Source organism: Elephas maximus, chromosome 1 (genome assembly GCF_024166365.1).
Source record: "Elephas maximus indicus isolate mEleMax1 chromosome 1, mEleMax1 primary haplotype, whole genome shotgun sequence".
Classification (NCBI taxonomy): domain Eukaryota; kingdom Metazoa; phylum Chordata; class Mammalia; order Proboscidea; family Elephantidae; genus Elephas; species Elephas maximus.
The window spans coordinates 218,653,185-218,680,425 of NC_064819.1; the positions used below are offsets into that span (position 1 = coordinate 218,653,185).

The 27,241-nt window shown below is 39.4% G+C and overlaps 1 protein-coding gene across 2 annotated transcripts in view; it reads left to right on the forward strand.

Annotated features, from left to right (window-relative positions):
• The window catches only part of SAMD5 (sterile alpha motif domain containing 5), a 485,760-nt gene that overhangs the window by 63,903 nt on the left and 394,616 nt on the right, over positions 1-27,241 (forward strand). The window contains exon 2 of one of the 2 annotated variants that reach the window (XM_049905888.1): positions 904-24,115. The exons of the other annotated variant lie outside the window; for it this stretch is intronic. Within the exon in view, the coding sequence (XP_049761845.1) occupies positions 904-966 (63 nt within the window). The 3' untranslated portion in view covers positions 967-24,115. Of the gene's footprint in view, positions 1-903; positions 24,116-27,241 lie in introns of those variants that run through there. 2 annotated transcript variants of the gene reach the window in all.

A 27,241-nucleotide genomic window follows, 5' to 3' on the forward strand; every position in this document is an offset into this window, starting at 1 on the left:
TCCTGAGAAACTGTCAGGTACCCTCCTTCTTCCTTTGCGCTCTTTTTTTCCTCCTCTTCTTTGTTCCTTCTGGATCTGTCAGGGGAGCCCCAGCACAAGGCAGGTGTGACGGATGGGCAGTAAATTGTGACCTGCCGCTGTCTTCCAGTTCTGGAGGAGTCACTGTGATAGCGAATGGGTTAAAACTGTCAACACCCATCAGAGCTTGGAGATAATTAGTGCAATATAAACCCAAGAACATTCCCATTGCTGACCATGCAACTAATAAACTCTGCTAGGTTTCTGCTTTTTTAAGAAATTCTTATTAAGCTCTTTCCATTTCATGTACAGCTATGCTTTTTTAAATGTGTATGTGAAAAGGTAACTATTTATGCATGCAAAGAATTATGACCAAAGATGATTGTGAGTCTTTATTATTTTGGAAGATGCATTTTGAGTTGGTACTTGCAGATACAAGTTGAATAGATATGTACCCTGTGAGCGTGAGATTGATAGCCTTTAGAATGTCTTCCACTGTGTTGACTTTTGCTTTGTTACTGTGTTTGCTAAAATACACTATTGAGATATGATTTAGAAGTGCAAACTGTTAAATGAAAAAAAAAAATGAGGCTTACCTTTATTTAATATGTTCTTTCAATTTCCTTTTCTTACAAGAAATATAAAAGGAAAGCAGTCCTTTTTAAACATAGGCTAGAGAAGAATGAAACACAGTTTTCATTTATTAGCCTGAAAGGGAAAATTAATAGATGAAAAGCAGAGACTCTAAAAGCTTTGCTCTAAAGTCCACGTGATAACCAGACAAGAACAAGTATGACTGAAAAGGAGGAGCAGGAATCCATGATGGTCTAGGGGAAGAATGGTTAAAGGAGAACTTAAATAACCCAGATATGTTCAAATCCACAGGTCCCAATGGCTGGCATCCTAGAGTTCTTAATGAATTGGCCGAAGTCATCACAGAACTGCTAGATATCATTTTTGAAAACTCGTGGAGAACTGATGAGATGCCTGAAGACTGGAAAAGGGCATATTTAGAGCCATCTTTCAAAAAGGGAAATGGATGATGACCCTGGAAATACTCATCAGCTTAACTTTTTGCTTGGAAAAATTCTGGAATAATCAACTTAGTAAACTGGGTAACTAACTGGTAATAGCTAGAAGTAAGGCAGTGAATTATCACACTTAAAGAAAGAACTGAGTTCATTTTTAAAAGACACACTATTGTGAGATGTCGTCCTATACATATTTTGGGATTTCACCTTCTAAGCTATGAATTCCTGATGAAAATAGATAAGGTTGGCTACGAGGTTCAGGTAATAGCTGATTTTAAGTATAGTATAAGACAACAGTAGGTTTCGGGCACTAACTAGACATTACAGTATATCGTTTCTAAATTAGCTTTTAACTTGAGAGCAGTAGCTTTAATTTTGTATTTTATGATACTCCCCCCCCACCCTCCTATAGGATCATGTTTTCGTAAGTGGAAGTATTTTGTGTAATTCTATGTAGAATAGTTTGGCGAGGGAATTCTTATTTTAAGGTGCTTTATATGGTTATTTTATAGTAGGTACAATAATATAGCTGACAAATTAAGGAACGTAACCAAGGGAAGGAAGTTTTTTGTAACTTAGCTTTTTTTTTTCATTGAGTCTGGCTGAGTTTAGTGGTAGGGCAGGAATATCTTGCTCTGACATACAAGGAGCAAGAAAGAGCAAGACTTTATAACTCATTTTCCTCGCTCTTTGAAGACTGCCATGGCCTCACATCCAGTAAGTTCCAGGGAGTTCCAGTGCCTCCCTCACGAGGTTTCTGATTTCAGACTAGTTGGGGGGAGTTAAGCTGGCTGTGAACATTACAAGCCCTCTATAACTGCAGCCAAACAGGAGAGTAAATTAAGGTGGGGGTGGCCACTAAGACAAATTCAGAATTTTGGTTTAATTCTTATTGTTCTCGCCTTCGGATATTAGCAGTTTTATTTTCTGTTTAGAAAATGCAACCAGGTTGATGGAACCAAAAACCTGGTTGAGAGGAGGCTGTGGAACACGTGTAAATGCTCAATAAGCTCCCAGACTGGCGGCTTTAGAAGTATGTAAGAGATACAAGTTTACCTCAGCATTGTGATCAACAAGAGTAAACAAAAACCCGCTGCTGTAGAGTCAATTTCAACTTATAGGGACCCTATAGGACAGAGTAGAACTGCCCCGTAGAATTTCCAAGGAGCTGCTGGTGGATTCAAACTACCAACATTTTGGTTAGCAGCCGAACTCTTAACCATTGCACTACCAGATCTCTTCAACAAGAGTAGGGTCTCTCAAAGGAAAATAATTTTATATTAATTTCTTCCTAGTCCTTGTTGGTCCCTAGGAATGGTTAACCAGCTAAGGAATCCGTTAGATCTCCAAAGGTCATCTCAACACAATGCTACTTTTAAGAAATCTAAGGATTTAAATAGTTAAGCCTAGAGATTAATTTAGGCAATAAGGAAACTCAGTCTTATTCTTAATTAAAAATATAAAGAAATTAAGTTCTAAGAACATGCATAGGTTGTTCTTTAAACATAGCTTATTGTTTCATAAGGACTGTAGTCCAATCAACCTTTCATCATTTTTTTTTTTTTTCCAAGTGAACTAGAGTGTTTAAAATGTCCAGGCTAGATTTTTTAAGGGGTGGGATGTGTGTATAGATCAGAGATATAATTTATTGTGATAATAAATGGCTTCCTGTTTGAGACCTCACTTCCAGGTGCAGCATCTATGGCGGATCTATCTCACAGATGTACATTTGTGTGCATTTGTTGAACTGTTACCCGAGAGGCCTCGATTTCTGAAAAATAGTATTTTCACTGTGGGCATTGTGATGCAATCTGCTGCAACCCCCGGAAGGGCTCTTTGGTCATTTAAAGTTTTATTTTCTATTTGAGTCATGTCTAAATTTAATTATCTTGTCAAATTTAAACCTTCTGTTTGTTGCTGAGATTGGAATTTGAAACTAACTGATGCTCTACCTAACTTAAGAGTCATTGTCTTAAAGGGTAAAACCGCTTATGGACTTTGAAGACTTTTTAGTTAAAGGTAGAGGAAAAAAAAAAAAGAGGAAGGAAACTTTAAAATAAGCAAAGTAGTACTAAAGGAAGCTCATTAATTTCTTTGTATTAAATTAAGATGAGGCAAGAGTTGGAATATAGGAGAATGGAATCATTCTTATCATGAATTGTATCTGGATGTAATTATTCTTAAGAAGAGTCATTTTTCCACTTTTTTTTTTTTTTTAATCTAAGCACTAATGACACCCTTCATTTTTTAATGTAAAGGAAATAGCATTTGAGAGACAGATACATTATCAACAGCGGAGGATTATCTTGACTTACATTTCCTAGAACATCAAGAGAGTCTAAGTAGACATTCACTTCAAAATGTTGAGGAATTCTAATTATTGCAACATCTTCTTCAATTCATCTTAAAAGAAAATTTGAGGGGGAGCTGAAGAATGATTTTACTCACATGAAATATTTCTTGGCATAAGGAAAGCATAATTTTATGCCCTCTTTCTTCATCAGAGGGGAGAGTTGAACCAAAAATCTTGGGAAAGATTGAATTTACAGTAATACAGGATAGCTATACTCCAGGAGCTTCTGACTCCAGGGAAATTTACAGCAGCTTGACGCTGTGAACAACAATAAGCAATGAGCTTTTACTCTGGAGTTAGTCACATCTTAGTTCACCTTCTGAAGTTATGCTGATATTTTTTCCTGTGGTGAACCCGCCAAGAACTTTAGCCGTAATGTAGCATGGGGAATGATCTTGAAGAGGTATTAAACTCATTAAAGCTTTTTATCCTTGTCTGTAGAATGGGAAAAATAAATACCTCTCATAGCTTCTCTTGGAGTTCTTAAAGGCGTCCCTGGGCGGACAAACGGTTAAGAGCTGAGCTACTAACCGAAAGGTTGGAGTCTTGAACCCACCCAGAGGCACCTCAGAATAAGACCTGGTGACCAGTTTCTGAAAGGTCACATCCATGAGAACTCCATGGAGCACAGTTCTGTTCTGAAACACGTGGGAATCAACTTGACTACGGGTTCTTAAGAGGCTTAAATGAGTTTCACAACATAATGCACACCCAGTGCTTGGCCCAGGGTAGGTACACGTAGTAGGTGCTGACTTCCTCTCTCTCTCCCCTTCTTTCCTCTCAGTCAGTTTCCTTACTTCCTTTTATGGAGGAAGAGATGACCTTAAAACTGACTAGAAATCTGAAGCTTACATTGACACACCCTTAAAAAAAAACAAAACCTGTTGCTGTCGAGTTGATTCTGACTCATAGCAACCCTATAGGACAGGGTAGAACTGCCCCATAGAGTTTCCAAGGCGCACCTGGTGGATTCAGAATGCTGAAGTTTTGGTTAGGAGCTGTAGCACTTAACCACTACGCCACGCCACCGGGGCTTCCTCACACACCCTTATCACTACCTTGAAGCCTTTGAGTAATGGCCCTTTGTTTTCTTTAGGAGAGATTTACAAAGGTGACAGTGTCTGCTCATAGTAGGTGTTCAGTAAATTATCTATTGATTGAATGAACAGAATGTGATACTAAAAAAAAAAAAAAAAGACCAATGAGCAAATTTCTAAGGTCAGCTTTTCAAAAAGTCCAGGGAAATAGTCACATAAACAGATATGAAGGTACTTCTTTACCTTTCCTCTTCTTATAAAAGCTTCAGATTTATCGATTTGTTGTGCAAATTAGCAAATGGCATATTGCATTTCCCTCTGACTTTATGACTGTGATTTGCACATCAGGAGTGCAAATGGGAACTCTGCCCCCATAGCTTCTTCTGGGGTGGATCCAGCTGAGGTACGAAGCAGATGACGGTGGATTGGTGAACTCTTTTCTCTGTGAAGAAAAACCAGATGTGCCAGTGACTGGGAAACACCTGCGTGAAATCTGAGATAAACATGCCTAGATTTTTTTCTGTTATTGAAGAATAAGAAGAGACATTAAAGAAATAAAATTCTTTGGCAAAACATTTGAGTTATATATGTTTTTAATTGTAGTATTTAGTTAAGATAGAAGCCGTGAGGCAGAGCCTAACTCTAAACTACCATTTCTCAGCTTATTCCGAGCCTAAGTGTCCAGGGAATTCTTTGAAGAGATCAGCTGACAACTTGTGCTTAGAATAAAGTCATACAGGCACACTCATAAATGTTTTGTTAAATAGGACGAGAATAGTTGTACAGAGCAAAGCAAATCAGCTATGCTCTCTTTTAGAATTTTCTTAATTCTTACTAGCACTTTCAATAGTCATCAGTTAGATATTCCTACATCAGATATTTTATACTGTCAGATTCTCTGATTTAAAAAACCCTATTCGGCTTTGTATTATTACCAATCAAATCCATTAACTTTTCTAATCCATGTTCATCTTTCCATAAAAGTCAAAAAAAAAGAATGGTAGTTCAGACAAATGGACATTAAAAAAATTACTAAAATAGATAATTTCCTGTTGAATTTTCAAAATTCCTGGAAAGGAAGTTTTATTTTTTATTGTTGCTGTTAAAAGGTACCTTTTTAACAAGAGGTTCACAGGAAAACAAGAGGTTCAATTCCACATTAAGAGCTGGGTGGTATTTTTTTTTTGACAATTTGGCCAGAATGCCTTCCACTGGGACAAAAGGAAGAAAGTCAACATTTAAACATTATTTAAGATGGGAAATATCTTTTATAGATGTATTCTGTATCATACCCCTTTTTAGGTGAATTTTCCCTTATTCCAAAAATAGAATGCTGTGCTATCTTGGGGGCAAAGTGGTGTATTGATTGGGGCAAATAATAGAAATTCTGTTGTTCATTGCAGTTGTTGCCCTGTTCCCTAAGTTTGCTAATAGTCTGAGATCCTGTCTGGGCTTCTGAAGCCATTGTTCATTGAAGAGTTCTATCTGTACAGAAGTGTGTATATGGGCCTGAAAAATCAACATGTGTGCATCTAAATTTTGTAAACTTAATGACAATTGACCCTTTTGTTCCTCTCGGTTATTTATTTTTTTTAAAGGGAATATATGAGAAAGCACCATGAAAAGCCTAATTGTAGCAGCCTCATGAGCCATGTCATAGACGCTTGTGCAGCCCTGTGATTTGCAAATATATGTCAGCTCTTCAGTCAAATGTTGTGGCTTTCACAGCGGTTCTGCCTTGGCCTCTTTTTTAATCTTTCACATTTTGATGAATGTGGTAGAGAACGTGTGTTGTTTAAATTGAAGTCATATAAATATGTTTATGGTGCCGTAGCATTATGGTTAGCATGGGAAATCAGAGTTTTAACTGGAAAGAAAGGAAAAATCACATACCGCCACATGGCATGCAGAATTCAAATAAATCTATCAATATGTACTTGAATGCTTTTGTATGGTTGTTATATATGAATATGTTGTGATTTTTCTATCTCTTTCCCTCATCACACCTGTCCCTGAAATAGTACCCCTAACAGTGATAGACGTCTTGGTGGCGCAATGGTTGACAACTTGGCTGCTAACTGAAAGATTGGCTGTTCAGACCCACCCAGCAGCTCCACAGGAGAAAGACTTGGCGATCTGCTTCCATAAAGATTACAGCCTAGAAAATTCAGTGGGGCTGTTCTATTCTGTCACACGGGATCTCTGTGTGACAAATCGACTTGATGGCACCCAACAGTAACAGGGGTGATAGGATGTCGTCTGTGCTGGCAACAGGGGCTCTACATAAGGGAGGTCATGTGTTTGGAGTTTCTCCACAGGTGATTCTGATTGGCCTCCCCAGGCCTGGAATCTCCATCCTAACATTGTTGCGATTCAACCAAAGATAAGCAGTACCTCAGAGGTGATCAGGCCCAGAGTCCTAGATTGAAATCCTAAGTCACCACTTTCTGGCAGCAGGGCTGCGGGCAACTGGAATAATTATCGTAATTGTTTCGCACAGCAACTGGCATGTAATAAGCAGCCCAAAACATTGACTCAAAGAATTTTTGTAACAGTGTTTTGGGTTGTATATAAACGGTATCATGTGTTTTGATGATGGCGGGTGGCTACTTTTATTCCCATTGAATACAAGAGGAAAGGAAAGTAGATTTAAAGTAGGGAAGATGTAGGGTAAATATTAGAAATGTTAAATATGTCGGATTTTACAAATGAAAGGGGCTTTAAAAATGATCTAGTCTGATTCAGAAATTGTGTAGTTAAACACTAAGCTGCCGAGAGTTTGTGGCAAACCCTTGACGACACACAGGGTTGGTGGCAGACAGTTGAGGCTTTCCCAGATCCTCTAGTTCCGACATTTTGTCTGGTGTCAGAGCCTAGAAAGTGTACCTAAAGAGATCTGTGGCACCATCAAAAATATTCATTTTCTAGAATAGCCTTAGTTACAACTGAGATCCACGGTTTTCAAGGCGTTGCCTCAGAAGACTTTTGTTCATAAGTTCAAACTCCAAGCAACCCTTTACTCCCAGGGTTCCACAGGGACCAACAATGTAGTTTGAACATCTAAGCTTTCAGCTCCACAATCTGTGCTTCAAGTCCTCCTTGTTCTAACAAGCATATTAGAAAAAGCCAGTGCTGTTGTTGGGCAGCACCAATGTGTATTTTTAAAAATGCATGTATGCAGTGAAGCTCCCAAGTAAGAAGTGCTTGGTAAAGCATAGGATGGCTTATGTCATTAATGAAATCACTTCACATAAAGCAGGCTTTTAAAGTCTGTCATCTGAATCGGTATAATAAATGCCTTCTAGTCTCATTCGTGGCCATATGCTGCCCCACTGAGAGTTTTTTAATTTAAAAGAGGAATCTTGAACAATTTGTAAATGAGAAACTTACTTTTTTCCCCTCCTAGAGAGTGACCCTGAGGACAGAGTACATTCGTGTAATTATGGACACTTTTTTGGCCAACCTTCTCTACTTTAAAATACATCCACGTACCAATCACAGAATGTCTGCGGAATCTTGTCTGTTTTCTTGGTGGAATAATGAGCACTGATCGTGGACTGTGTATACTCAGTGTGGATTCTTTTATATCCGTTTAGCTCAGTCAATTTAACTTCAGCCTCCTTTGGGGAAGAAATCAGTCTATACAACAGCATTTACAAAAATAGCCATTTAGGGTGAAAAGTATACTTTTAATTTATATTATTATTGTTATTTTAAATCCTTGGCTATACATCAGAAGCCCTGAATCCAGTCTTGGTTTTCATGGTGAGTAGCTGTCTGAAGGCACTTCCTTTTACACCTTCTCTCTCCCATCTGGAAAAGTGTTCTGTCAACAGTATTGCCCTAACATGCCCCATGGAAGTTTTGAGAGACAGATAATATCTGTGAATAACCTCATGGTCTTTGGAAGAAAGTCACTGAATGACAAAGTCTAGTTTTTAACTCTGACCTCCATGAGGCCCTGTGCACTCCGGTCCTGCCCTCTCCCGGTGTTATTGCCCACTTATCCCTTAATGCCTGGTGGGCTTCCTGGCATGTTGTAAGTGCTCGGAAATATTGTTGAATGAACGGAATACTAAGTGACCTTTCTCAAATGCCTAAGAAGACTGAAGTTACGTGAGTTGGCTCTACCAGGACATTCCCTGTTTTCAGGGAACTTGGAGGAACAGCAAGGCCTTTGTGTTGGAAGGATGGCATGCCCTTCACCCCCAGACCCAGGAAACCAAGTTTCTCTTGATCAGAATTTCACCTTGGGGTGTGGTTTTGTTGTTCTTCAGGCCTAATGACTTTCTTGTTTTCTTTTGTATAATACCATAAGTGCTAATAATTTATAAAGTAAAATTTTATTTACTCTTTTAGGTTTTCTTTTGCAGAAATATATTAAACTTTGTAATTTGTTAACCCCTCCCCCACCCCCACCCCCCAAAAAAAACCCATTGCCATCAATTCCAGATCATAGCAGCCCTATAACACAGAGTAGAATGGCCCAAGGAGCAGCTGGTGGATCCAAACTGCCAATATTTTGGCTGGCAGCCACCAGGACTCCGTAATTTGTTAAGGCACATGGAAGTACCAAAATGACACACTGTTCGAATTAGGATTTGCTTTTCATCATATTTTCTTTAATCTGAAATGTGAGAGTAAAAAATACCATTTAATTCCTTCAATTAAAGCTAATCAAAGTATGGTTCAGGTACTTATAAATGTTAGCCTATGGTGTGCTGCTAGACAAAATACAAAGGAATTGTGATAACCTGTTCTACACAAATGTTTACTTCCCTCTTAGATTGCATTTTGGATACACCCCCGCTAGATCCAAAAAAAAACCAAACCCAGTGCTGTTGGGTCGATTCCGACTCATAGCGACCCTATAGGACAGAGTAGAACTGCCCCATAGAGTTTCCAAGGAGCTCCTGGTGGATTCAAACTGCCGACCCTTTGGTTAGCAGCCGTAGCACTTAACCACTACGCCACCAGGGTTTCCCTTGTTGTTAATAGAAAGGCAAAAAAGAGTGGGGTTGTTAAGAGCAGCCGGGGGTTGTTAAGAGCAGCCAGGGGTTGTTGAGACGTGAGTTGGAATCTCACAAAGCTGCTGAGAATGGCTTGATCTCAGAGGAACCTCACAACTGTGCAGGGACCAGAAGCATTGTCTTTCTTTTGTTCTCTGATCTGTGTCGATCACCTGGAAGGACAACAAAAACATTAAAGCTTTGGAGTCCCAGAAACCTGGATGTGATCCCAGCTCCTCCACCCACCTTTGTGACCACAGGCAAATTACTAAATCCTTTCCCATTTGTTTCCTCATCTGGAAACTGAGGTTAATAACACTCCATCAGAGATTCTTGTGGAAATTAAACAAAATAATGGGTAAGATAACAGGTAGCTCTAGAGCCTTGTGTTTGTTAGGAACATGAGTCCTTAGCCTATAAATATCAGTTAGGCAGCATTGGAAGGAAGAAAGTGGGGAGGTGGGGCCATAGAAGAGAGATCTGTGACTCATGCACTAAAATTATTTTCAAGGCATGTTAGGAGAAAGCTTAAATCCTTGACTACAGAACAACAACGTTAAGATATAGTTTTTAACACTTAAAAAAAAGAAGGAAAAAAAAAAAACCAAACCCGTTGCCATAGAGTCGATGCCAACTCATGACAGCCCTATAGAACTGCCCCGTAGAGTTTCCAAGGCTGTAATCTTTACGGAAGCAGACTGCTACATCTTTCTCCCTCTGAGTGGCAGGTAGATTGGAACCACTGACTTTTGGGTTGGCAGCTGAGCACTTAACCACTGTGCCACCAGGGCTCCTTACATGTATTATCCCATTGAATTCTCACAACAGCCCTGTGAGGTAGGTGATACCATTATCCCCATTCTAAAGATGAGTAGACAAACACAGGTTTTGGTAACTTACCCAAGTTGGCAAAGCTGAGATTTGAATCTGTGACTTACCTGGGTTCTTTTAAAGAATATTTTATGGACCCAAATTTAATAAGGGACCAAACATAAAGACCATAAATCAAGAAGTAGGAGAGGTTGATGGGAGATACTCCGTATTTCAGTAAGTCTAAAATGGTGTGGATGGAAAGACCACCAGTAAGTACCACCAAGAAAGAAGGATTCAGCCAGTGTAACTGTTAACACAATACTGCTTTTCAGCTGAGATGCTTGTTTTCAACTTACTGAGCTTTATTATTTCCAACTCATTTTAGACTTATTTATACACAGATATTTATCATTTAAGGAGCACTGATGGTACAAATGGTTAAGTGCTCGGCTGCCAACTGAAAGGTGGGTGGTTCAGACCCACCCAGCAGCTTCATGGGAGAAAGACCTGGCAATCTGCTTCCATAAAGATTATAACCAGGAAAACCCTATGGGGCAGTTCCACCCTGTCACATGGGGTTGCTATGAGTCTGAATCAACTTGAGGACACCTAACAACATTAATCATTTATTGCTCCTAAAAATGTAAAAATAAAAGTAAAAGCTGAGTACATGTAATCCTGAAACATTTTTGTACACAGACTCCTGTGACTCACTCAGGTCCCTCAGTGCCCACGTTGTCCTCACACTATCATTCTCTGCCCAGCAAGAACGTCATTAATGCAGCCTCCATGGTCTCTGGATTTCAGACAAACCCTCCTACGAGTTTAGATGCTGATACTTTCTTGACCTTACCCGAAGTTGTTTATAGAGAGTTTTCAAACAGTGACTCATTCTTTCCTCAAATGGTCACCCAGTGGTTTGTGGGCTGCAAAGTCAAGGGCTCCCAGCTCCACCGATGTATACCTGGAATAGCCATATTGCACATGTGTACACAGGGGTCACTGCCTCCCTTACTGGCAAGATAACTGTGACTCAAAGCGACCCTACAGGACAGAGTAGAACTGTCGATAAGGTTTCCAAGGAGCAGCTGGTGGATTCAAATGCTAACCTTTTGGTTAGTAGCTGAACTCTTAATCACTGTGCCACTAGGGCTGCCTCCCTTGTGGCCAAACAGTAGTGACTCTGATTCCCCATCCATTGTTATCCACCCTGACTTCGTACACCTTTCCATGTGAAAATATGTACATTCAAATCAATGGAATATGCTAGTCTAAGTTACAAGGATATTTTTGACCACTCATTTATATTCATTTCCTAAGGCTGCCATAACAGAATACCATAAAATGGTGGCTTAAAACAGGAGGAATGTATTGCCTCACAGTTCTGGGGGCTAGAAGTCCAAATTCAAGGTGTCGCAGAACCACACACTTCCCAAAGGCTCTAGGGGAAGATCCTTTCTTGTCTTTCCTGGTTTCTGGGAGACCCAGGCATTCCTTGGCTTGTGGCTGCAGCAGTCTCTGTCTCCTTCCTCACGTGACATTTTTCCCTCTCTGTGTCTTATTCCCTTTTATAGAACACCACTCAGATGGGATTAGGACTCACCCTACTCCAGTATGACCTCACGTTAACTGAAAGCATCTTCAAAGACCCTATTTTCAAACAAGGTTCCATTCGAAAGTATGGGGAAGGGTTGAACACAATCTTTTCGGGAGACGCAATTCAACCTGTTAACACCATTTCATTTTACTTTCTGTCTACTTTGTTGACAATTATGCATTAATAGTTTGCCTGTAACACTTGGACTTAGAATGTCTTTTGATTCTTTTTTGTAGGTGAGTCTAATATTTTCCAGTGGGCCTTGACATGATTTATTGCATAGGCATAATACGTATCAGTTATGTTCACTGCCATTTTCTGTATTTCATGGAGATTCCTGGCTCATGAAGAATCTTTTAAACAAAGATGTGAATATTGTGTTATAGAATTTAGCACTTTCTCTATGGGATGATGATAAATTTTTAGTTGGTGCGTTACAGATTACAGAGTTACCCCACCCGGTACCAGTACACCTGTGTGCTCTTGGAAGCAAGACTTTGTTCTATTACCTGTTCAGGATAAGAAAGACTATATATTGTAATTAGATTTCCAAGTGACAGCTCAAAATGTACTATCTGGCTTTTAAATATTAGGACCACGTCAAAATAAAGGACTTGAAGTCTTCAAATGTCTTGAGGAGCTTTTAGGTTGGCATTCTTGTGCTCAGAATGTGCGTGGTGCAGTGGAGAGAGGGCAGGGCCTTGGGACCTGGGAAAGTTGGGCTCCTAACTCTTCATTACCATGTGGTCTTGGTAAAATATGCCTTGTGTTTTCACTACCCAGAGCATGTTATATACAGATTTCATTTAATCCTTAGAGTAACTCAATGAAGTAATTGCTATTACTGCTTCCATTTCACAAGTGGGGTAACTAAGGCACAGAAATTTAAGTACCATAGGAAAGTCACTTCACCTCTGTTATTCTTGGTATCCTTAGATTTTTAAAAGGCAGACTTTACTGTGAGCGTTAGTGATAGCGTGTATGAAGCACACTGCACGTGATAGGTGTCTAGAATGGCAGATAGTTTTATTACACGGGCTTATAACTGCTTTCCTTCTCTTTCATTCCTTATGGGGTATTAGATTGTCATTTGAAATCCAGCAGATTCTGAGAGGGAAATAAACATTTTGGAATTTTTGAACCCAAATAAAAAACATTTTCCATTCTTCAACTTGAGCCACTCTGTGTTGTCTGAAGTGATTCATCATCTTTTAAAAATTCTTTTAGTTTTAAATAGAAAAACCAGTAAACAGCTTCATAATCATGTCCAGGATTCCTACCTGCCTGTGAATATTTTCTGTGATGTTCTAAATGAAAAGAATGTGGACTTATAATGACCAAATACTTTCTTCAGTGGACCTTTGGAGAAGGCAAATTAGCATCTTCTGTGTTTTTAATGAGCCAATAAACCATCCAGTTGGGTACATAATTAGCTATAACTTTCAGAAGTTCTCCATTTTATGAAATCTCAATGTCTGCATTAGAAAAATTCCCCATAGAAAATTATTCCATTCTCCCCAGAAAATACAAAGCAGGGTTATTTTTATACACATGTTAAGACAAAGAAATTAACTCAGTAAGTCGAGAGATATTTTTTTTTTTTGAGAAATATTAAAATTTTGAACTTGGTTTCTGAATTAGCTTCCTCCTTCCTTCCCTTCCATCTGTCTGTTGTCTGCCTTCCATCCTCTCTCCCTCTTTCCTCCCTTCATCCTTAGCCACTGCCTTCCTCCTCCTCCTTCTTCTCTTTCTTGGAACTGAGAACGAAATGAATCGAATATATTTCTTTTAGCGCACTAATCCTATTCATCTGCTTTTCTTTTCCCGTGCTTTGATCTTCTTCCAAGTACACTGGAAGAATAAGTGAATAAATCTTCTGAAAATCTTGGCATCCTCCCTGGGTTTTGGAGGTGTGGGGAAAGAGTTGGCAAAAAGAGGTTTTTGAATGAACAGCTAATTCAATACTTAAATTTAAAATCACCGGACGCCTCATTGATATAAACCAAAGTAGCCAATTTCAGTAAAGAAAATAGCCAGGCTGTATGTGATTCTGATAGTCAAGTAAAAAACAAAAACATAACAGCATAATATATATGCAAATCTAGGATTTAGTCTATTTATAACACAAACGATGATGTAACTTCAACCAATAATTAGGAAAGAATAAACTGATAAGAGTTAAATTCTACATTAAGTACACTCTGATAAAAGTCTAATCTATCAAAATAATAGATGTTAAATGCAAATTTAGGAATAAGGCAAAGCCTCACACTGTGCCGTACAATGGAGAGAATTTGAAACACATTTACAAAGCCCACTTTGTGGAGTTATATACAGCAGAGAGAATAAGAAAGGAAAGAAAGCACTCTTTATTCAATTTACTACCTGTCAGAAGAGTTGTTTCCCTCTGCTCCATACTTTTTTTCAATCATGTGTTGGAATGGTAGAATGTTTTGGCTCTATTTATATATAATTTACCTGGTTTCATAAGCAGAAAATAATATTGAGCAACTAAAATATTATTACCAAAAACCAGTTGCCATCAAGTCAATTCTGACTTATAGCAACCCTATAAGACAGAGTAGAACTGCCGGATAGAGTTTGCAAGGAGCACCTGGCAGATATGAACTGGTGACCTTTTGGTTAGCAGCCATAGCACTTAACCACTATGCCACCAGGTTTTCTAGTAAAATGTTATTACCCATTTCAAATCCCACCTTCCCGAAGAAGAGCACATTGAAGTTACGAGGGTAACCTGTTCAGAGTAATGCTCCTCTCTGCCCACGAGTGAAGGAGCTTTTAAGTTACATCGATTAGCTAAAAAATTCCATGAGAATAAATATATCTTTACAACAAAGGACACAGTTATTCTTTGTATGATTAAAAAATAATTCTGAGGCATCATCTAATTATGGAAAAAAATTTAACCTGATTTTCCCCTTGACGGTGAAGTTGATTATCCTAGACAGAGAATGATAAATCTTAATAGTCTGTGGCCCACAGTAGGTACTAAAAATGCTTCCAAAACAATTAGGAGTTAATAATTATAGGAAAACATGTGGCAGAGGTTGGAAGTTATTTGTTGGTAATAATCATTCATATTTTATGTATAGCATCAAGAGTAATATCTGAGAAGTGACAAAAATAGATCAATCTACATTTATTACAGATGATGAAAGATAGTGTCAGTAGAGAGAACAGAAGAGTTACACATGGGTTTGAATTTCTTTCTGTCCTCTAAATCCATGTGGCTTGGGCAAGTAACATCACCTGTGGAAGGACTGCATGAGCTATATGTACAGTGCTGTGCACATAGTAGGTGCCCAGTTGTCACTGTAGTTTATTTTCACATTTGGAAAACACGCCACCAAGGCCCAAGGAAATTTCTAGACAACTACTGCATTGGGCTCTGTGGGAACACAAAGAGAATGCAGAAAGGGTTTACCAGCTGAAGGAGGAGATGAGCATGCAGAGAACTCACACTCTATCCAAACAAAATAGCAGTAGGGCCAAGTTTATTCTGAGTACATGCTGGGGAAGTAAAGAGAAAATTCTATATAAAATTTAGATGAACAGTCTTAAAGATGAATAGGATTTTGTTTATTGGGGAGTGGGAGTAGAGTGAAGGAGGGAGGGATTCCATGATGGGGGAGCCATATGAGGCACGTTGTTGTTGTTAGATGCTGCAGAGTCGGTGCTGACTCACAGCAACCCTACGTACAACGGAATGAAACACTGCCTGGTCCTGCGCCATCCTCACAATCGTTGTTATGCTTAAGCCCATTGTTGCAGCCACTGTGTCAATCCATCTCATTGAAGGTCTTCCTCTTTTTCGATACCCCTGTACTTTACTAAGCGTATGAAGCATGGAGGTGTGAATATGCATGGTATTTTGTGGGAGAAAAGAGATTGACCAATGGCTCCGGAGCCCAGGTAAGTAGGCAAAATGAGAGGGAAGATGAAGTCTGTCATAGCTTGGGAGCAAACCTTGGATTTTAAATGTTGTATTAAGAAGACAAATTATGTTTTATAGACTGGGTTTTTTCAAACTTTTTTCCTTCTTTACGTATACGACCAATGGCATTCACATGCCCAACGTATTTCCATGCAACATACGTTTCTTGAATCCTTACTCTGCCAGGTACTGTTCTGAGTGCAAGGGAAAACTAGGCATAAATACACCCAGCCATCATGGCAATTGCTTTTCTAGAGACAAAGATCCCAGGTGTGGATAATGGAGTGCCTGCTACAGCTTTCTCTTTTGCCCAAGAAAGCACATCAAAATGCAAGACCATGAAAACCTGGTTATTATAGGAATAGCCTAATACATAAAAATGCCAATCATGCACAAACTACCACTTTAAATTCTTAGCAGATTATTGGTACACTCACATCAAATGCTAACTCTTATGGTCATAGTTGTTGGATGCTGTCAAGTGGATTTCTTTGACTCATAGTGACCCCATGTAACAAAGTAGAACTGCCCCATAGGGATTCCTAGGTTGTAATCTTTATGGAAGGAAATTGCCAGACCTTTCTCCCAAGGAGCCCCTAGCTGGGCTCAAACTGCCAACCTTTCTGTTAGTGTCTGGGCTGTAGCACTGACAACTACTGTGCTGGTCTTTGAGGATGGAAGTGATGTAATCTGAGAAGGAACCAGAGGTTGCTAATGTCAAGGCCAGTCTCATTCCAGTTCCACTGAATGCTGTTGTCCCCTGAATTCCCGGGAAACCCTTCTCTGAGTGTCCCCTGAGACTTTCTCCTACTTATTTTTCAGCACCTCCTGTTATCCATCAAGGCAAAAGCCGCAGCTCTTCCCACTGCAAATCTACCACTAGCCTTTTCCTCCCATTTTGCCCTGCATCCCTTTGTTTTATTGACCATATTCATCTCTGTAATTTGTCTAGACAAGCACTGTCAAATAGGATAGTCAAATAGAATTCTGCCATGATAGAAATATTTTATTCTGCACTGCTCAGTATGGTAGTCACTAGCCATATGTGGCTACTGAGCACTCAAAATTGTGGCTAGGGTGACTGAGGATACAATTTTAAATTTTATTTAATTTTAATTAATTTAAATGTAAATAGTCACATGTGGCCAGCACTACCATATTGGACAGCACAGGTCTAGATGTTCATTAAAAATGTCCAGTTCATATTCTATTTTCTTGGCACGTGTATCTGGCAAATTCTTACAATTTTTCTAGTTTTGAAGTAGCTGGATTTCTTTTTTTTTTTTCAGTTATGATTTCTTTCTTTAAAAATTCTCACCTAGATCTAGGATCAGGACTGTGGCAGTGTTGTTCGTTCTTTGTCTACATACACATGACCTTATGGTCATAGTTGTTGGATGCTGTCGAGTGGATTTTTTTGGCTCATAGTGACCCCATGTGACAAAGTAGAACTGCCCCATAGGGATTCCTAGGTTGTAATCTTTATGGGAGAAAATTGCCAGGTCTTTCTCCCAAGGAGCCCCTAGCGGGGTTCAAACTGCCAACCTTTCTGTTAGTAGCCAAGTGCTGAAACACTGCACCATCAGTGCTCCTTATGGTCATAGTAGCAGCCAGGAAAGAGATGCTATGTCAAGGGTAAAACTGCCCTCCCCCTTTTTATTTTAATCTACTTCTTGCCATTCTCTAGATGAGGAAAAGAGTAGTTTTTTCTTGTTTCTTCTCCTTCTCTTTCCCAAACAGGCTGCCTCAGGATAAGAACTACAAGAAGGAAGAGATAGCTCTGTGTGGACAAAAGTATACCATGGAAGGTGATGTGGTTGTTCTTCACTGGCCTCTGGATGTTAATGGATGTGGGGGTGAAGGAGAGGTAGGGGCCTTGTATGACCCTGCAGGCACCTCAAATAAATGGGGCCATTTGTGGATGGGAGCACAAGAAGAGAGGCAGTGGGCTCAATTTTGGACAAGTTGAGTTTGAGGTCTTTATGGTGAGATGTGGAATATATGTCTGCACCTCTGGAGAAAGTGGAGCAAGATCTGTTCTGGAGACAAATGTTTGGAGGTTATTGGCATGTGCTAATTAAAGTCACAGGCATGGATAAGGTGGCCCAAGGATAATGTGTAGAGTGAGAAGAAGAAAGGATGAGTGACAAAACATAGCCATAGCACCAATATTTACATGATGGATGGAGGTATAGGAGCTTGAAATGAGGTAGGAGGAAAAACCAAGAGAAAATAGTCACCAAAGACAAAGCAGAAGGAATTCCAAGAAAAAGAGCATTCAACAGTGTCATATGCTGTGGGAAGGTCAAGGGTAGGGAAGGACTGAAACGTATCCATTAGGCTGCGCTCCATGACATGGAAATTAGAGATCTTGATGGAGAAGAGTTTCAGTGAGAACAGGTGGCAAGCCTTTGAGAGATGAGTGGGTGGTGAGGAAAAGAAGGCGGCATGTAGAGACAACATCTTAGAAAATGTTCGGTTGTGAGAATAGCTATAGCTGGAGGGTAGCGAGAGGTGATGGAAAGGTTTCGGGGCTTTGTCTTGTCTTGCTTTGAAGATAGGTTTGAGTTAAATGTGTTTAATGCTGATGGCAAGGAAAGGGGAGTTGCTTGGGCGTGGTTGAGGATGCAGGAAAGGGAGTCCCTGGTTGGTAAAAATGATTAACACGTCCAACTTCTAACTGAAATCTTGGAGGTTCAAGTCCACGCAGAGGCACTTTAAAAGAAAGACCTAGCAATCTACTTCTAAAAGATCAGTCATTGAAAACCTTATGGAGCACAGTTCTACTCTGACACACGTGGGGTCACCATGAATGGGAACTGACTCAACAGCAACTAGTTAGACCATCAAGAGAGCTGGCTCCTGAAGATGGGCCCAGAGCACAGTTGGAGGGAGGGACATCTACCAGAGGCAGAAGGAGGACAATATTCAGTTTAAGGTGGAAAGGATGGGTGTGGCTAAAGGTAAATTTTAGGTTCAGTAGATGGCAATGCGAGATCCTATCGAGTTCAGTGTTGCAAAGCCAGTTTTATGTCTAAGCCTCTATGTAGTCCTAAAATAATCTCTGTGTTTGGATTAAGCTAATACAAATATCCTCATAAATTAGTGCCAGTCCCAATCTGTTATGCTTCTGAAGTTGGAATAGGGCTTTAGAAAGGTAGCTTGTCTGTGTCATCTGCAGAAGGACTTCTCAGCAGCAAGCAGTTTTGAAGATCTAACATCAAGAGCAGATTTAGGAATCCCCTTTGCCTGAATTACAAACAGGAAGCAAGCCCAACAATTGTTTTGGTGTTTCCTCTCTGCAGTTAGTATCCAAAGTTTTCGTCGTTGTTGTTAGGTGCTGTCGAGTCGGTTCCCATTCATAGTGACCTTAGGTACAACAGAACGAAACACTGCCCGGTCCTGAGCTGTTCTCACAGTCATTGCTATATTTGAGCCCATTGTTGCAGCCACTGTGTCAGTCCATCTTGCTGAAGGTCTTCCTCTTTTCCCCTGACGCTCTACTTTACCAAGCATGATGTCCTTCTCCAGGGACTGTTCCCTTCTGATATCACGTCCAAAGTATGTGAGACATAGACTCTCGCCATCCTTGATTCTAAGGAGCATTCTGGCTGCATTTCTTCTAAGACAGATTTGTTTGTTCTCCTGACAGTGCTTGGTATATACAGCATTCTTCACCCACATCATAATTCAAAGGCATCAGTTCTTCTTCAGTCTTCCTTATTCATTGTGCAGCTTTCGCGTTGCATAGGAGGCAATTGAAAATGCCACGGCTTGGGTGAAGCATTCCTTAGTCCTCAGGGTGACATCTTTGCTTTTTAACACTTTATCCAAAGAATGTGGTTTTAATTTAAAAAACTGTGAATATTTGTTCTTGAATTTCTAAGGCGCAGAGGACTAAGCTGGGAGTGAGGCTTATGGTTGCATAAGCTCTGCATTCAGAGACTCTGTGCTCCTGGTTAGCAACACCTGTTTTGGGGATCGGGGGCGTGTGTCCATGCCTACCACAGTGTGCAACTGAGACGCTAACTTTGCAGGTGCTAAAAGCACAGTCGCTCCAGGCATATGGGGTATGTTGGGCTCTGGGTGGCTTCAGCTTCTGAGAACATCTCGTTATGCAAAGTGAAAACATAACAAAACATTAAAATGCTTAATGATTTCATAAAGTAACATACCCTTTCATTAAATAAAAACAGGATGTACAAAATCCATATCTAGTTTTAAACATAAACATTTCATTATGTGAATATTTCTCTGATAGGAAACTGAGCAGCTGTTTCTCCAGATACCACACCGGCACTCTGAACAGGATTGTTCCTAAATCCAATAGCACCGTTAGGTAGATATGGAAAGAAATACTGCAAGATGGATCTGATCTAATCACTAAGCCTCAGTGAACTAGAATTTAAACATGCAGCATGAAATTAATGGAAGAATTTGGATTACATTCTAAACTAGGGAAATGTAATCGCTTTTGAAAAAACTTCCCACATTTTAATTTTTATTATTTAAAACCTATTAAGGATCCATCACAAGAAACGCTTTTTGTTTTTCCTACGGTCAGTTGTCATTGTGGCAGCCAATTGTTTTGAAAGGGAAAGTACGGCATTATTATTTATGAGAAAGAGCTGACACGCACAATCCATATATTTAGCTGACTCTAATATGCCTGGGCCAGCATATTAAATTGTATGTATAACTACTTGAAAGATAGGCCCAGAAGGTTACAGGTAATTTCTATGCAGGAACCATCAGCCCTATAGTGAAATGAAAAACTGCTCATAAACTAGTTTATAACCTATTGCCCTTCTGCACCACAGAGTGGTAAAAGGAAGAGTGGGGGAAATTTATGGGAGGGTTTTAGAATGAGTTGCCTGCTAATTTTGTACAAAATGGAATTTTCCAAAGAAAAAACTCTAATTGGCAATGAACTTTGAAAAATTACTACTTTTTTTTATACTTCTTGAGCATCTTTTCATTTCTGAAGTATACATAAATAAATATGTTCATTTATATTGCTAAGTTAAAAAAAATAAAAACAGGCTAAAATACTTTAAGATACTTCCAAGAGTATGATTGGCTTTGATAAAAATATGTACAGTTTATACATGTATGAAAAACCCTGAAAGGTCAAATGGCAGTATGCTAACAGTTCTCATCTCTGATTGGGATGGTTACAGGCATTTTTATTAAGTTTTCTGTATCGCTGAGCATGTATTACTGCCCTGCTTATTTCCACCAAACAAACCAGCAAGCCCCTAAGTGTTTCACACACTTTTGTGGGTGGTTCGCAAACGTTGTTCAGATATCCTTAACCAAAGTCTACCTCTCGTTTTCCTAGAGCTGTCATTTGTTTTTACATTATGTAATATTTAAAAAAGAATGATTTTCTCTATAATTTGAGTGACTACTTCTGCAGCTCTTCACCATGTATGCCTCTTGTCCTATGATGCCAAAGCCCCCTGTACTAAGGTCCCGGACAGTGGTTCTCAGCCTGAAGCTGCCCCAAGCCTGAGGCCTACACCTGCTTCTCCAGAGGCCTGACCCTGCCTCACAGCCTCCAGCCTTCCCTGTCCCAGGCCCATGCCCCTTCTCCTTTCACTAGCGGCCCAGGAGGTGTGGGAATGTGGCTCTAGGTGGCATTTGTTCCCCTCTGATTCTGTGGTGTCACCCCTGATGAATAATATACACATTATAAATATCTACATATTTTGTTAATGTAATGTGCCTTCTTGGAACACATAAATGAGCTCACGTATTTTTCTTTAGCGCTCTTCAGGCTACTAATTAGATGATCTCTGTGAGTGCCTAGCAAAAACGTAGCTTGTGTGTCATCCTTGGCAGAAAGGATAAATCCTTATTAGAAAATGTGACGGAAAGGAAAGAAAGAGCATGAGAGAGAAATTATTTTTGACTTTACAAAAGTAGCTGCTGGTAAAAATAGATGTAACAAATAGACAGTTTTTAATACATCGAAACCCAAACTCGACCCTACTGCCATGGAGTTGATTCTGACTCCTGGTGACCCATGTGTTACAGAGTAGAACTGCTCCATAGGGTTTTCTTGGCTGTAATCTTTACAGAAGCAGATTGCCAGGCCTTTTTTACTCAATGCTGCTGAGTGGGTTTGAACCTCCAACCTTTAGGTTGGTAGTTGAGCATAAACTGTTGGTGCAACTCAGGGATTTTTTTATTTTTTAACACATAAATATATGTGTGGTATATTAGAAGTATTTGAGGGGCCTTTGGGGAGGCATCTAAATACTGCAACCACCATACTTACTACACATGCCTTAAGAACTGCTCCCCGTGCCCTGGCCACTTGAGTTAGCCACTCTTATTTATGGGTCGTATGTGGACTCAGACAAAAGGTTGAAAACAACCAATAGTGATATTAGAATCCAGACAATTTCACAACAACAAGATGGAGAATCTTTTGTGGAGAGGGATGGAGGCCAGTGGAGGATTTTTAAATGTTGGCAGGTTCAAATGAAAAGCCTCAGAGATAACTCCAAATGCCGCTGTAAATATTATCAGTGGGAAAGGTGCGGCTGGTGAAGTTATAGCATGAGCCCTTTTCCTGTGATTGTCAAGTCAGAAGACATGCCCCACAGTCAATAATTAATGTCACCAAAGAGAATAAGATTTTGCTCTTAAGAGCCATGGTGTGCTGACTTCTGGCTCTTATGAACTTTGTGTAATGGGCAAGAACTCTTAATGAGAAGGCAATAAAATGCTACTGTTTTTAGTAGGTGCATTAACTCTCTCAGGCCACCAGGAATTCGTTTAACAAATTACTCCTGTAGCATAAGAAATGGCTCCTTAATGGTCTGAAAGACTATTCCAAGGGTAGCAATTTACTGCCTTCTTTGCAGGAGAAACAAATCCTATAAAAAGTATTAAGAACATGCCATTTCTTGTCTTTTAAAAAAGGGCTCTTATTTGGGTCTTTAATTAATTGCACACAAATTATATTTTACGAATTTTTCAACAACTTTGATTTTCTTAAGCCCTAATGCCATCTCATTTCGAGAGAGAAAATATATACAGATGTTCACACAGTGAATGCTAAAAACAGCTAGTGGAAAAGTAGAAGTTCAGTGTTGACATAAATCTTGCCGAAAGGACCACAAAAAAGATAAGAGTTGTAATTTAAATCGAATTTTCTTCATGTTCCAGTTCTGAACAGTGTGGTCATGACAAGAAGACCGGGGTCACATCAGAGAGTGGTGTGGGGAGTGAATATTAGCTCTGAGTAGAGATAGCAGTCCTCCTTAAGGATGGCCATCACAGGGCGCCATGATTAATTAAGGTATCTGCCAGTCATGTGTGCTGGAATCACTGCTTCAGAAAGGGCAGAAAGCCTGGATATTTACATAAGGATCATCCACTCATTTTCAGAGTGCTGTCACTGCTTCTCTTGGCAGACTGCGACTTGTTGGCAAAATGTCTTCAATTATGGGCAAACTGCCTAGTCTCATATCATCACAAACCAATTTGTTGGGATGTGTGTATTTGGAAGCTATGGAATCAGGAATATTTTACTTATTTTAAAACACTGGAGGAAAAACCCATGGTGTATATACATTCAATAATATGAAATTTCACTCTTAGATAAATATTTAATAAAAATGCCTGTGCCTTCCATAAGTGAAACAAACTAAAAAGAAGAAATATGTATGTTAATGTTCATATTAAATAGCTCTATGGGTGTTTGGGAAACCCTGGTGGCATAGTGGTTAAGAGCTATGGCTGTTAACCAAAAGGTGGGCAGTTCGAATCCACCAGGTGCTCCTTGGAAACTCTATGGGGCAGGTTCTACTCTGTCCTATAAGGTCTCTATGAGTCGGAATCAACTCCACAGCAATGGATTTGGCTTTTGGTTTTATGGGTGTTTGCAGAGAAATTACTGAAGGGAAAAGTTAAAATATTTCTACTTGAACTCCACATCTAAACTAATCAACATTATCACAGTTTTCTTTAAATAAGTCCACATAGCCTAGATGGTTTATCATCATTTCCTCCATGTTCTGTGATAATCATGAGGGCTAAAATATTAGCTATTATAATTCATGTAAATACACAGAGTATGGAAAAGAGCCTAAGGAAAAAAATAAAATAAAGGCCAATTAATGAAATAAAAGCCAAAATGAAGAAATACATTAGCATTCTTCCATTTTTCTTATGCTCGCCTCTGTCTTTCCCTAGTTATGCTGTAAGAGAAGGTTTCAAAATTACGAGCACTGATAAACAATTATTGGTACATAAATTATGTTAACGCTAATTCTGTTACTTCTTATCTCAGGCTTCATCTGTTATTTTAAGCTTTGAAGAGTAGTTTTTTTCTCCAAAGTTGATTGTAAAGTTAAGACTGATGGAATAAATGTTATTTCCCTATTAGATTTTACTATGGAGTTTTAGAGTATTTGTGTTTGCTTGTTTAACCTCTGTCTTCCCAGCTAGATTGTAAGCTTCAGGAGGGTAAGGACCATGTCATTTTCACCAGTGTATTTCCAGCACCTGCAATAGCTGTAATTCTTGCTAACAAATGTCTTTTCAATGAATGTTAAAGACATGTTGTTCTGGAAAAATATCACCCAATACAATAAATCTGAAATTTTGTAAAATCAATTAATAAGGTTAAGATCCCATCCTCTCTCATGTCATAATGGACATATAAACATGCTAACAGGGATATACTTTCTGGCCACTGAGTTCATCATGTAGTTATTTTTTCTATTACAGCGTTTTCTGGACCTGATAGGACTTTTCCTTCTCTGGGTTCTCCCTTTGACTGTCTGCCATATTTTGTTCTCCTCAGTCAACCAGAGCAATTGCTTATTTTGTTCTTTAAGTTCCAAGAACTGAACTTCCCTCCTCCGTTTCATCTCCAAGTTTATAATGACAAGTAGACCTGGACTGTGAGACTTTATTTCCCTGGTGGATGTTCTATAATCTGAAAACTTTCTATGTTTGAAGTTTTGCATTTTTCAAAATGAATTGTGGATCTGCTTTTTTCCACTCTTTAAGTTTCTACATATAGATTTCTTAGAAAGAGAGATGCCTGCCCTTCCAGTATTTATAAAGCTGAAGCAAGGAAATTAAGGAGAAACGTAATAATGGAAGGTATTAGAAGGGTGAGGAACAAAGCCCAGGATAGAAGTTGCTTTAAATCTCCCTCATTTATTCTTAAGAGGAATCATTACATGTGCTAATTAACAAATTATGTATCTAATGTATTTTCAAGTATTTTAGATAAATAAATAATATGAATAACCTTGCTTGGTTTCAATGAATCATTTTAATTCACTGAATAAAATATGGTGTGTTCTTATTTTGTGATGCAATTTTGAATGAGATTTTGAAGAACTACTGAACATAGTTTGCTTATCAAGATAATATACTTGTGTCGTATGTAAGGATCATTTAATTTAGGGAAAGTGGCTTATGGGTTATTTTTCCCATACATCTTTATACTCATATCGATAAGTAAGTTGTTTCATGGAAATGTGGCCATGATACTTCCTGGCTTATGCCTGTTGTTCTGGTATAACAGTAGTCCCCTTTCACGCTCTAAAGTGTTCTGTTTGGACAGTAACCTGTACGGTTGGTGGATCTGTGTCTTAGTTACCTAGTGCTGCTATAACAAAAAATACTACAAGCAGGTGGCTTTAAAGAACAGAAATTTATTTTCTCACGGTTCTGGAAGCAAGGAGTCTAAATTAGGGTTTGGTGGTGTGGATTCCTTCTGGGAGCCTGTCTCCTGGTTTCTGGTGGCTGCCTCAATCCTTGGTCTTCCACTGCTGCTTCTAGATCCATCTGCCTTCGTCATCACATGGTGCCTCCTCTTGTGTGTGTGTATGTCTCTGTGTCCATTTTCCTTTTTGTAAGACACCACTCAGAAGAGATTAAGTTTAAGACTCACCCTACTCCAGTATGACCTCATTCACATAAGAAAAGAAAACCCCTTATTTCTAAACAGGGTCACATTTACAGGTACAGTGCTTGGGATTTCAGCGTATGTTTTTTGGGGGGACACAATTCAATCCATAACAACGTATAAGTGTTTTCAGAATGCCCTCCTCATACTTTGAGCATTTTCCACTTGTCTTTACCTTTGCTTCTCACAGTCCAAGCTTGCCTTTCTCATATATACCATGGAGACGAATCTAGGGTGCCACTTTGCCATGGGACATAGAGGCTTGGGACTTGGAGCCTGACGGCCTGTGTCCAGTGCCCGGCTTGGCTGCTTGCTAGCTGTGTGATCTTGGGTCAACTAGCTAGCCTCTCCAAGCTCCAGTTTTCTCATCTCTTTTTTTTTTTTTTTACTAGATGAGTAGCACTTCTTAGAAAGTACTTCTAGAACAGCAGTGTAGTGTAGTAGTTATAAGCCCAGACTTTGGTGTCCAACTGCATGGGTATGTATCCCAACTCTGCCACAATTTAGGGTTATGAGAGCTCTCAACAAAAGTTCTTAGGACAAAGCTTGGCACACGGAACATACTCCGTAAATGTTAGGAACTGTTAGTGCTGTGAGAATTCAGTATGGTATAAATGCTAGTGCCTAGCACATAGTCAAGGGCAGTAGTGGTTCAGTGGTAGAATTCTCATCTTCTGTGTGGAAGACCTGTGTTCAATGCCTGGTCAATGCACTTTACACACAGCCACCATCCTTCTGTCAGTGGAGCTTTCTTTGCATAATGCTGTGATATTAAACAGCTTTCAGTGGAGCTTCATGACTGAAGGTGGATTAGGAAGAAAGAGCTGGAGATCTACTTCCAAAACCAGCCAATGGAAACCCTGTGGATCACAAAGGCTCTATCCACAACCAGTCAAAGGACTGGGCAGCCTTTTGTTCTGTTGTGCATCGGGCCACCATGACTTGGAGGCTGACTCAGCAGCAGCTACTCACAGTAGCACACAGCACCAAATAAAGGAGATCAGATAGTATTACTGGATGTTGACCTGGCGTATCTCTGGTTTTTCTCCCTGCCTAATCCCAGCAACAGTATATTTATCATGGCGGCGGGGGGGGTGTATTCTGAATATGTGCTTACACATCTACATGTATAGATTGGCCTGGAGTGAGAAACCCTGGATAGATATTGCTCTATTTCTCCGAATAGACTGTTCAGGGCTGCCAAACTGCAGTTAAAAACCCAGCAAAATGCCAGCACATTTGAATAAGATGCAAATATGAAATCCACTTGCTCTTAGACAGTGTATAAAGGCTTTGCTAAATGAGAAATGCAGAGAAGGGAGGGTTTATTTACTCTGTTTATTTGAAGTTAGAGCCAGAATCGTGATGGTTTAATGGTTTTAAATATTTTTCTTAAGCTTTTCCAAGGGAGATAGATTGTGTTTATCTATTAAAAGACCTAGGGCCATTTTTGTATATAAAACTGGGAGAAATCTTATTTATTTACCA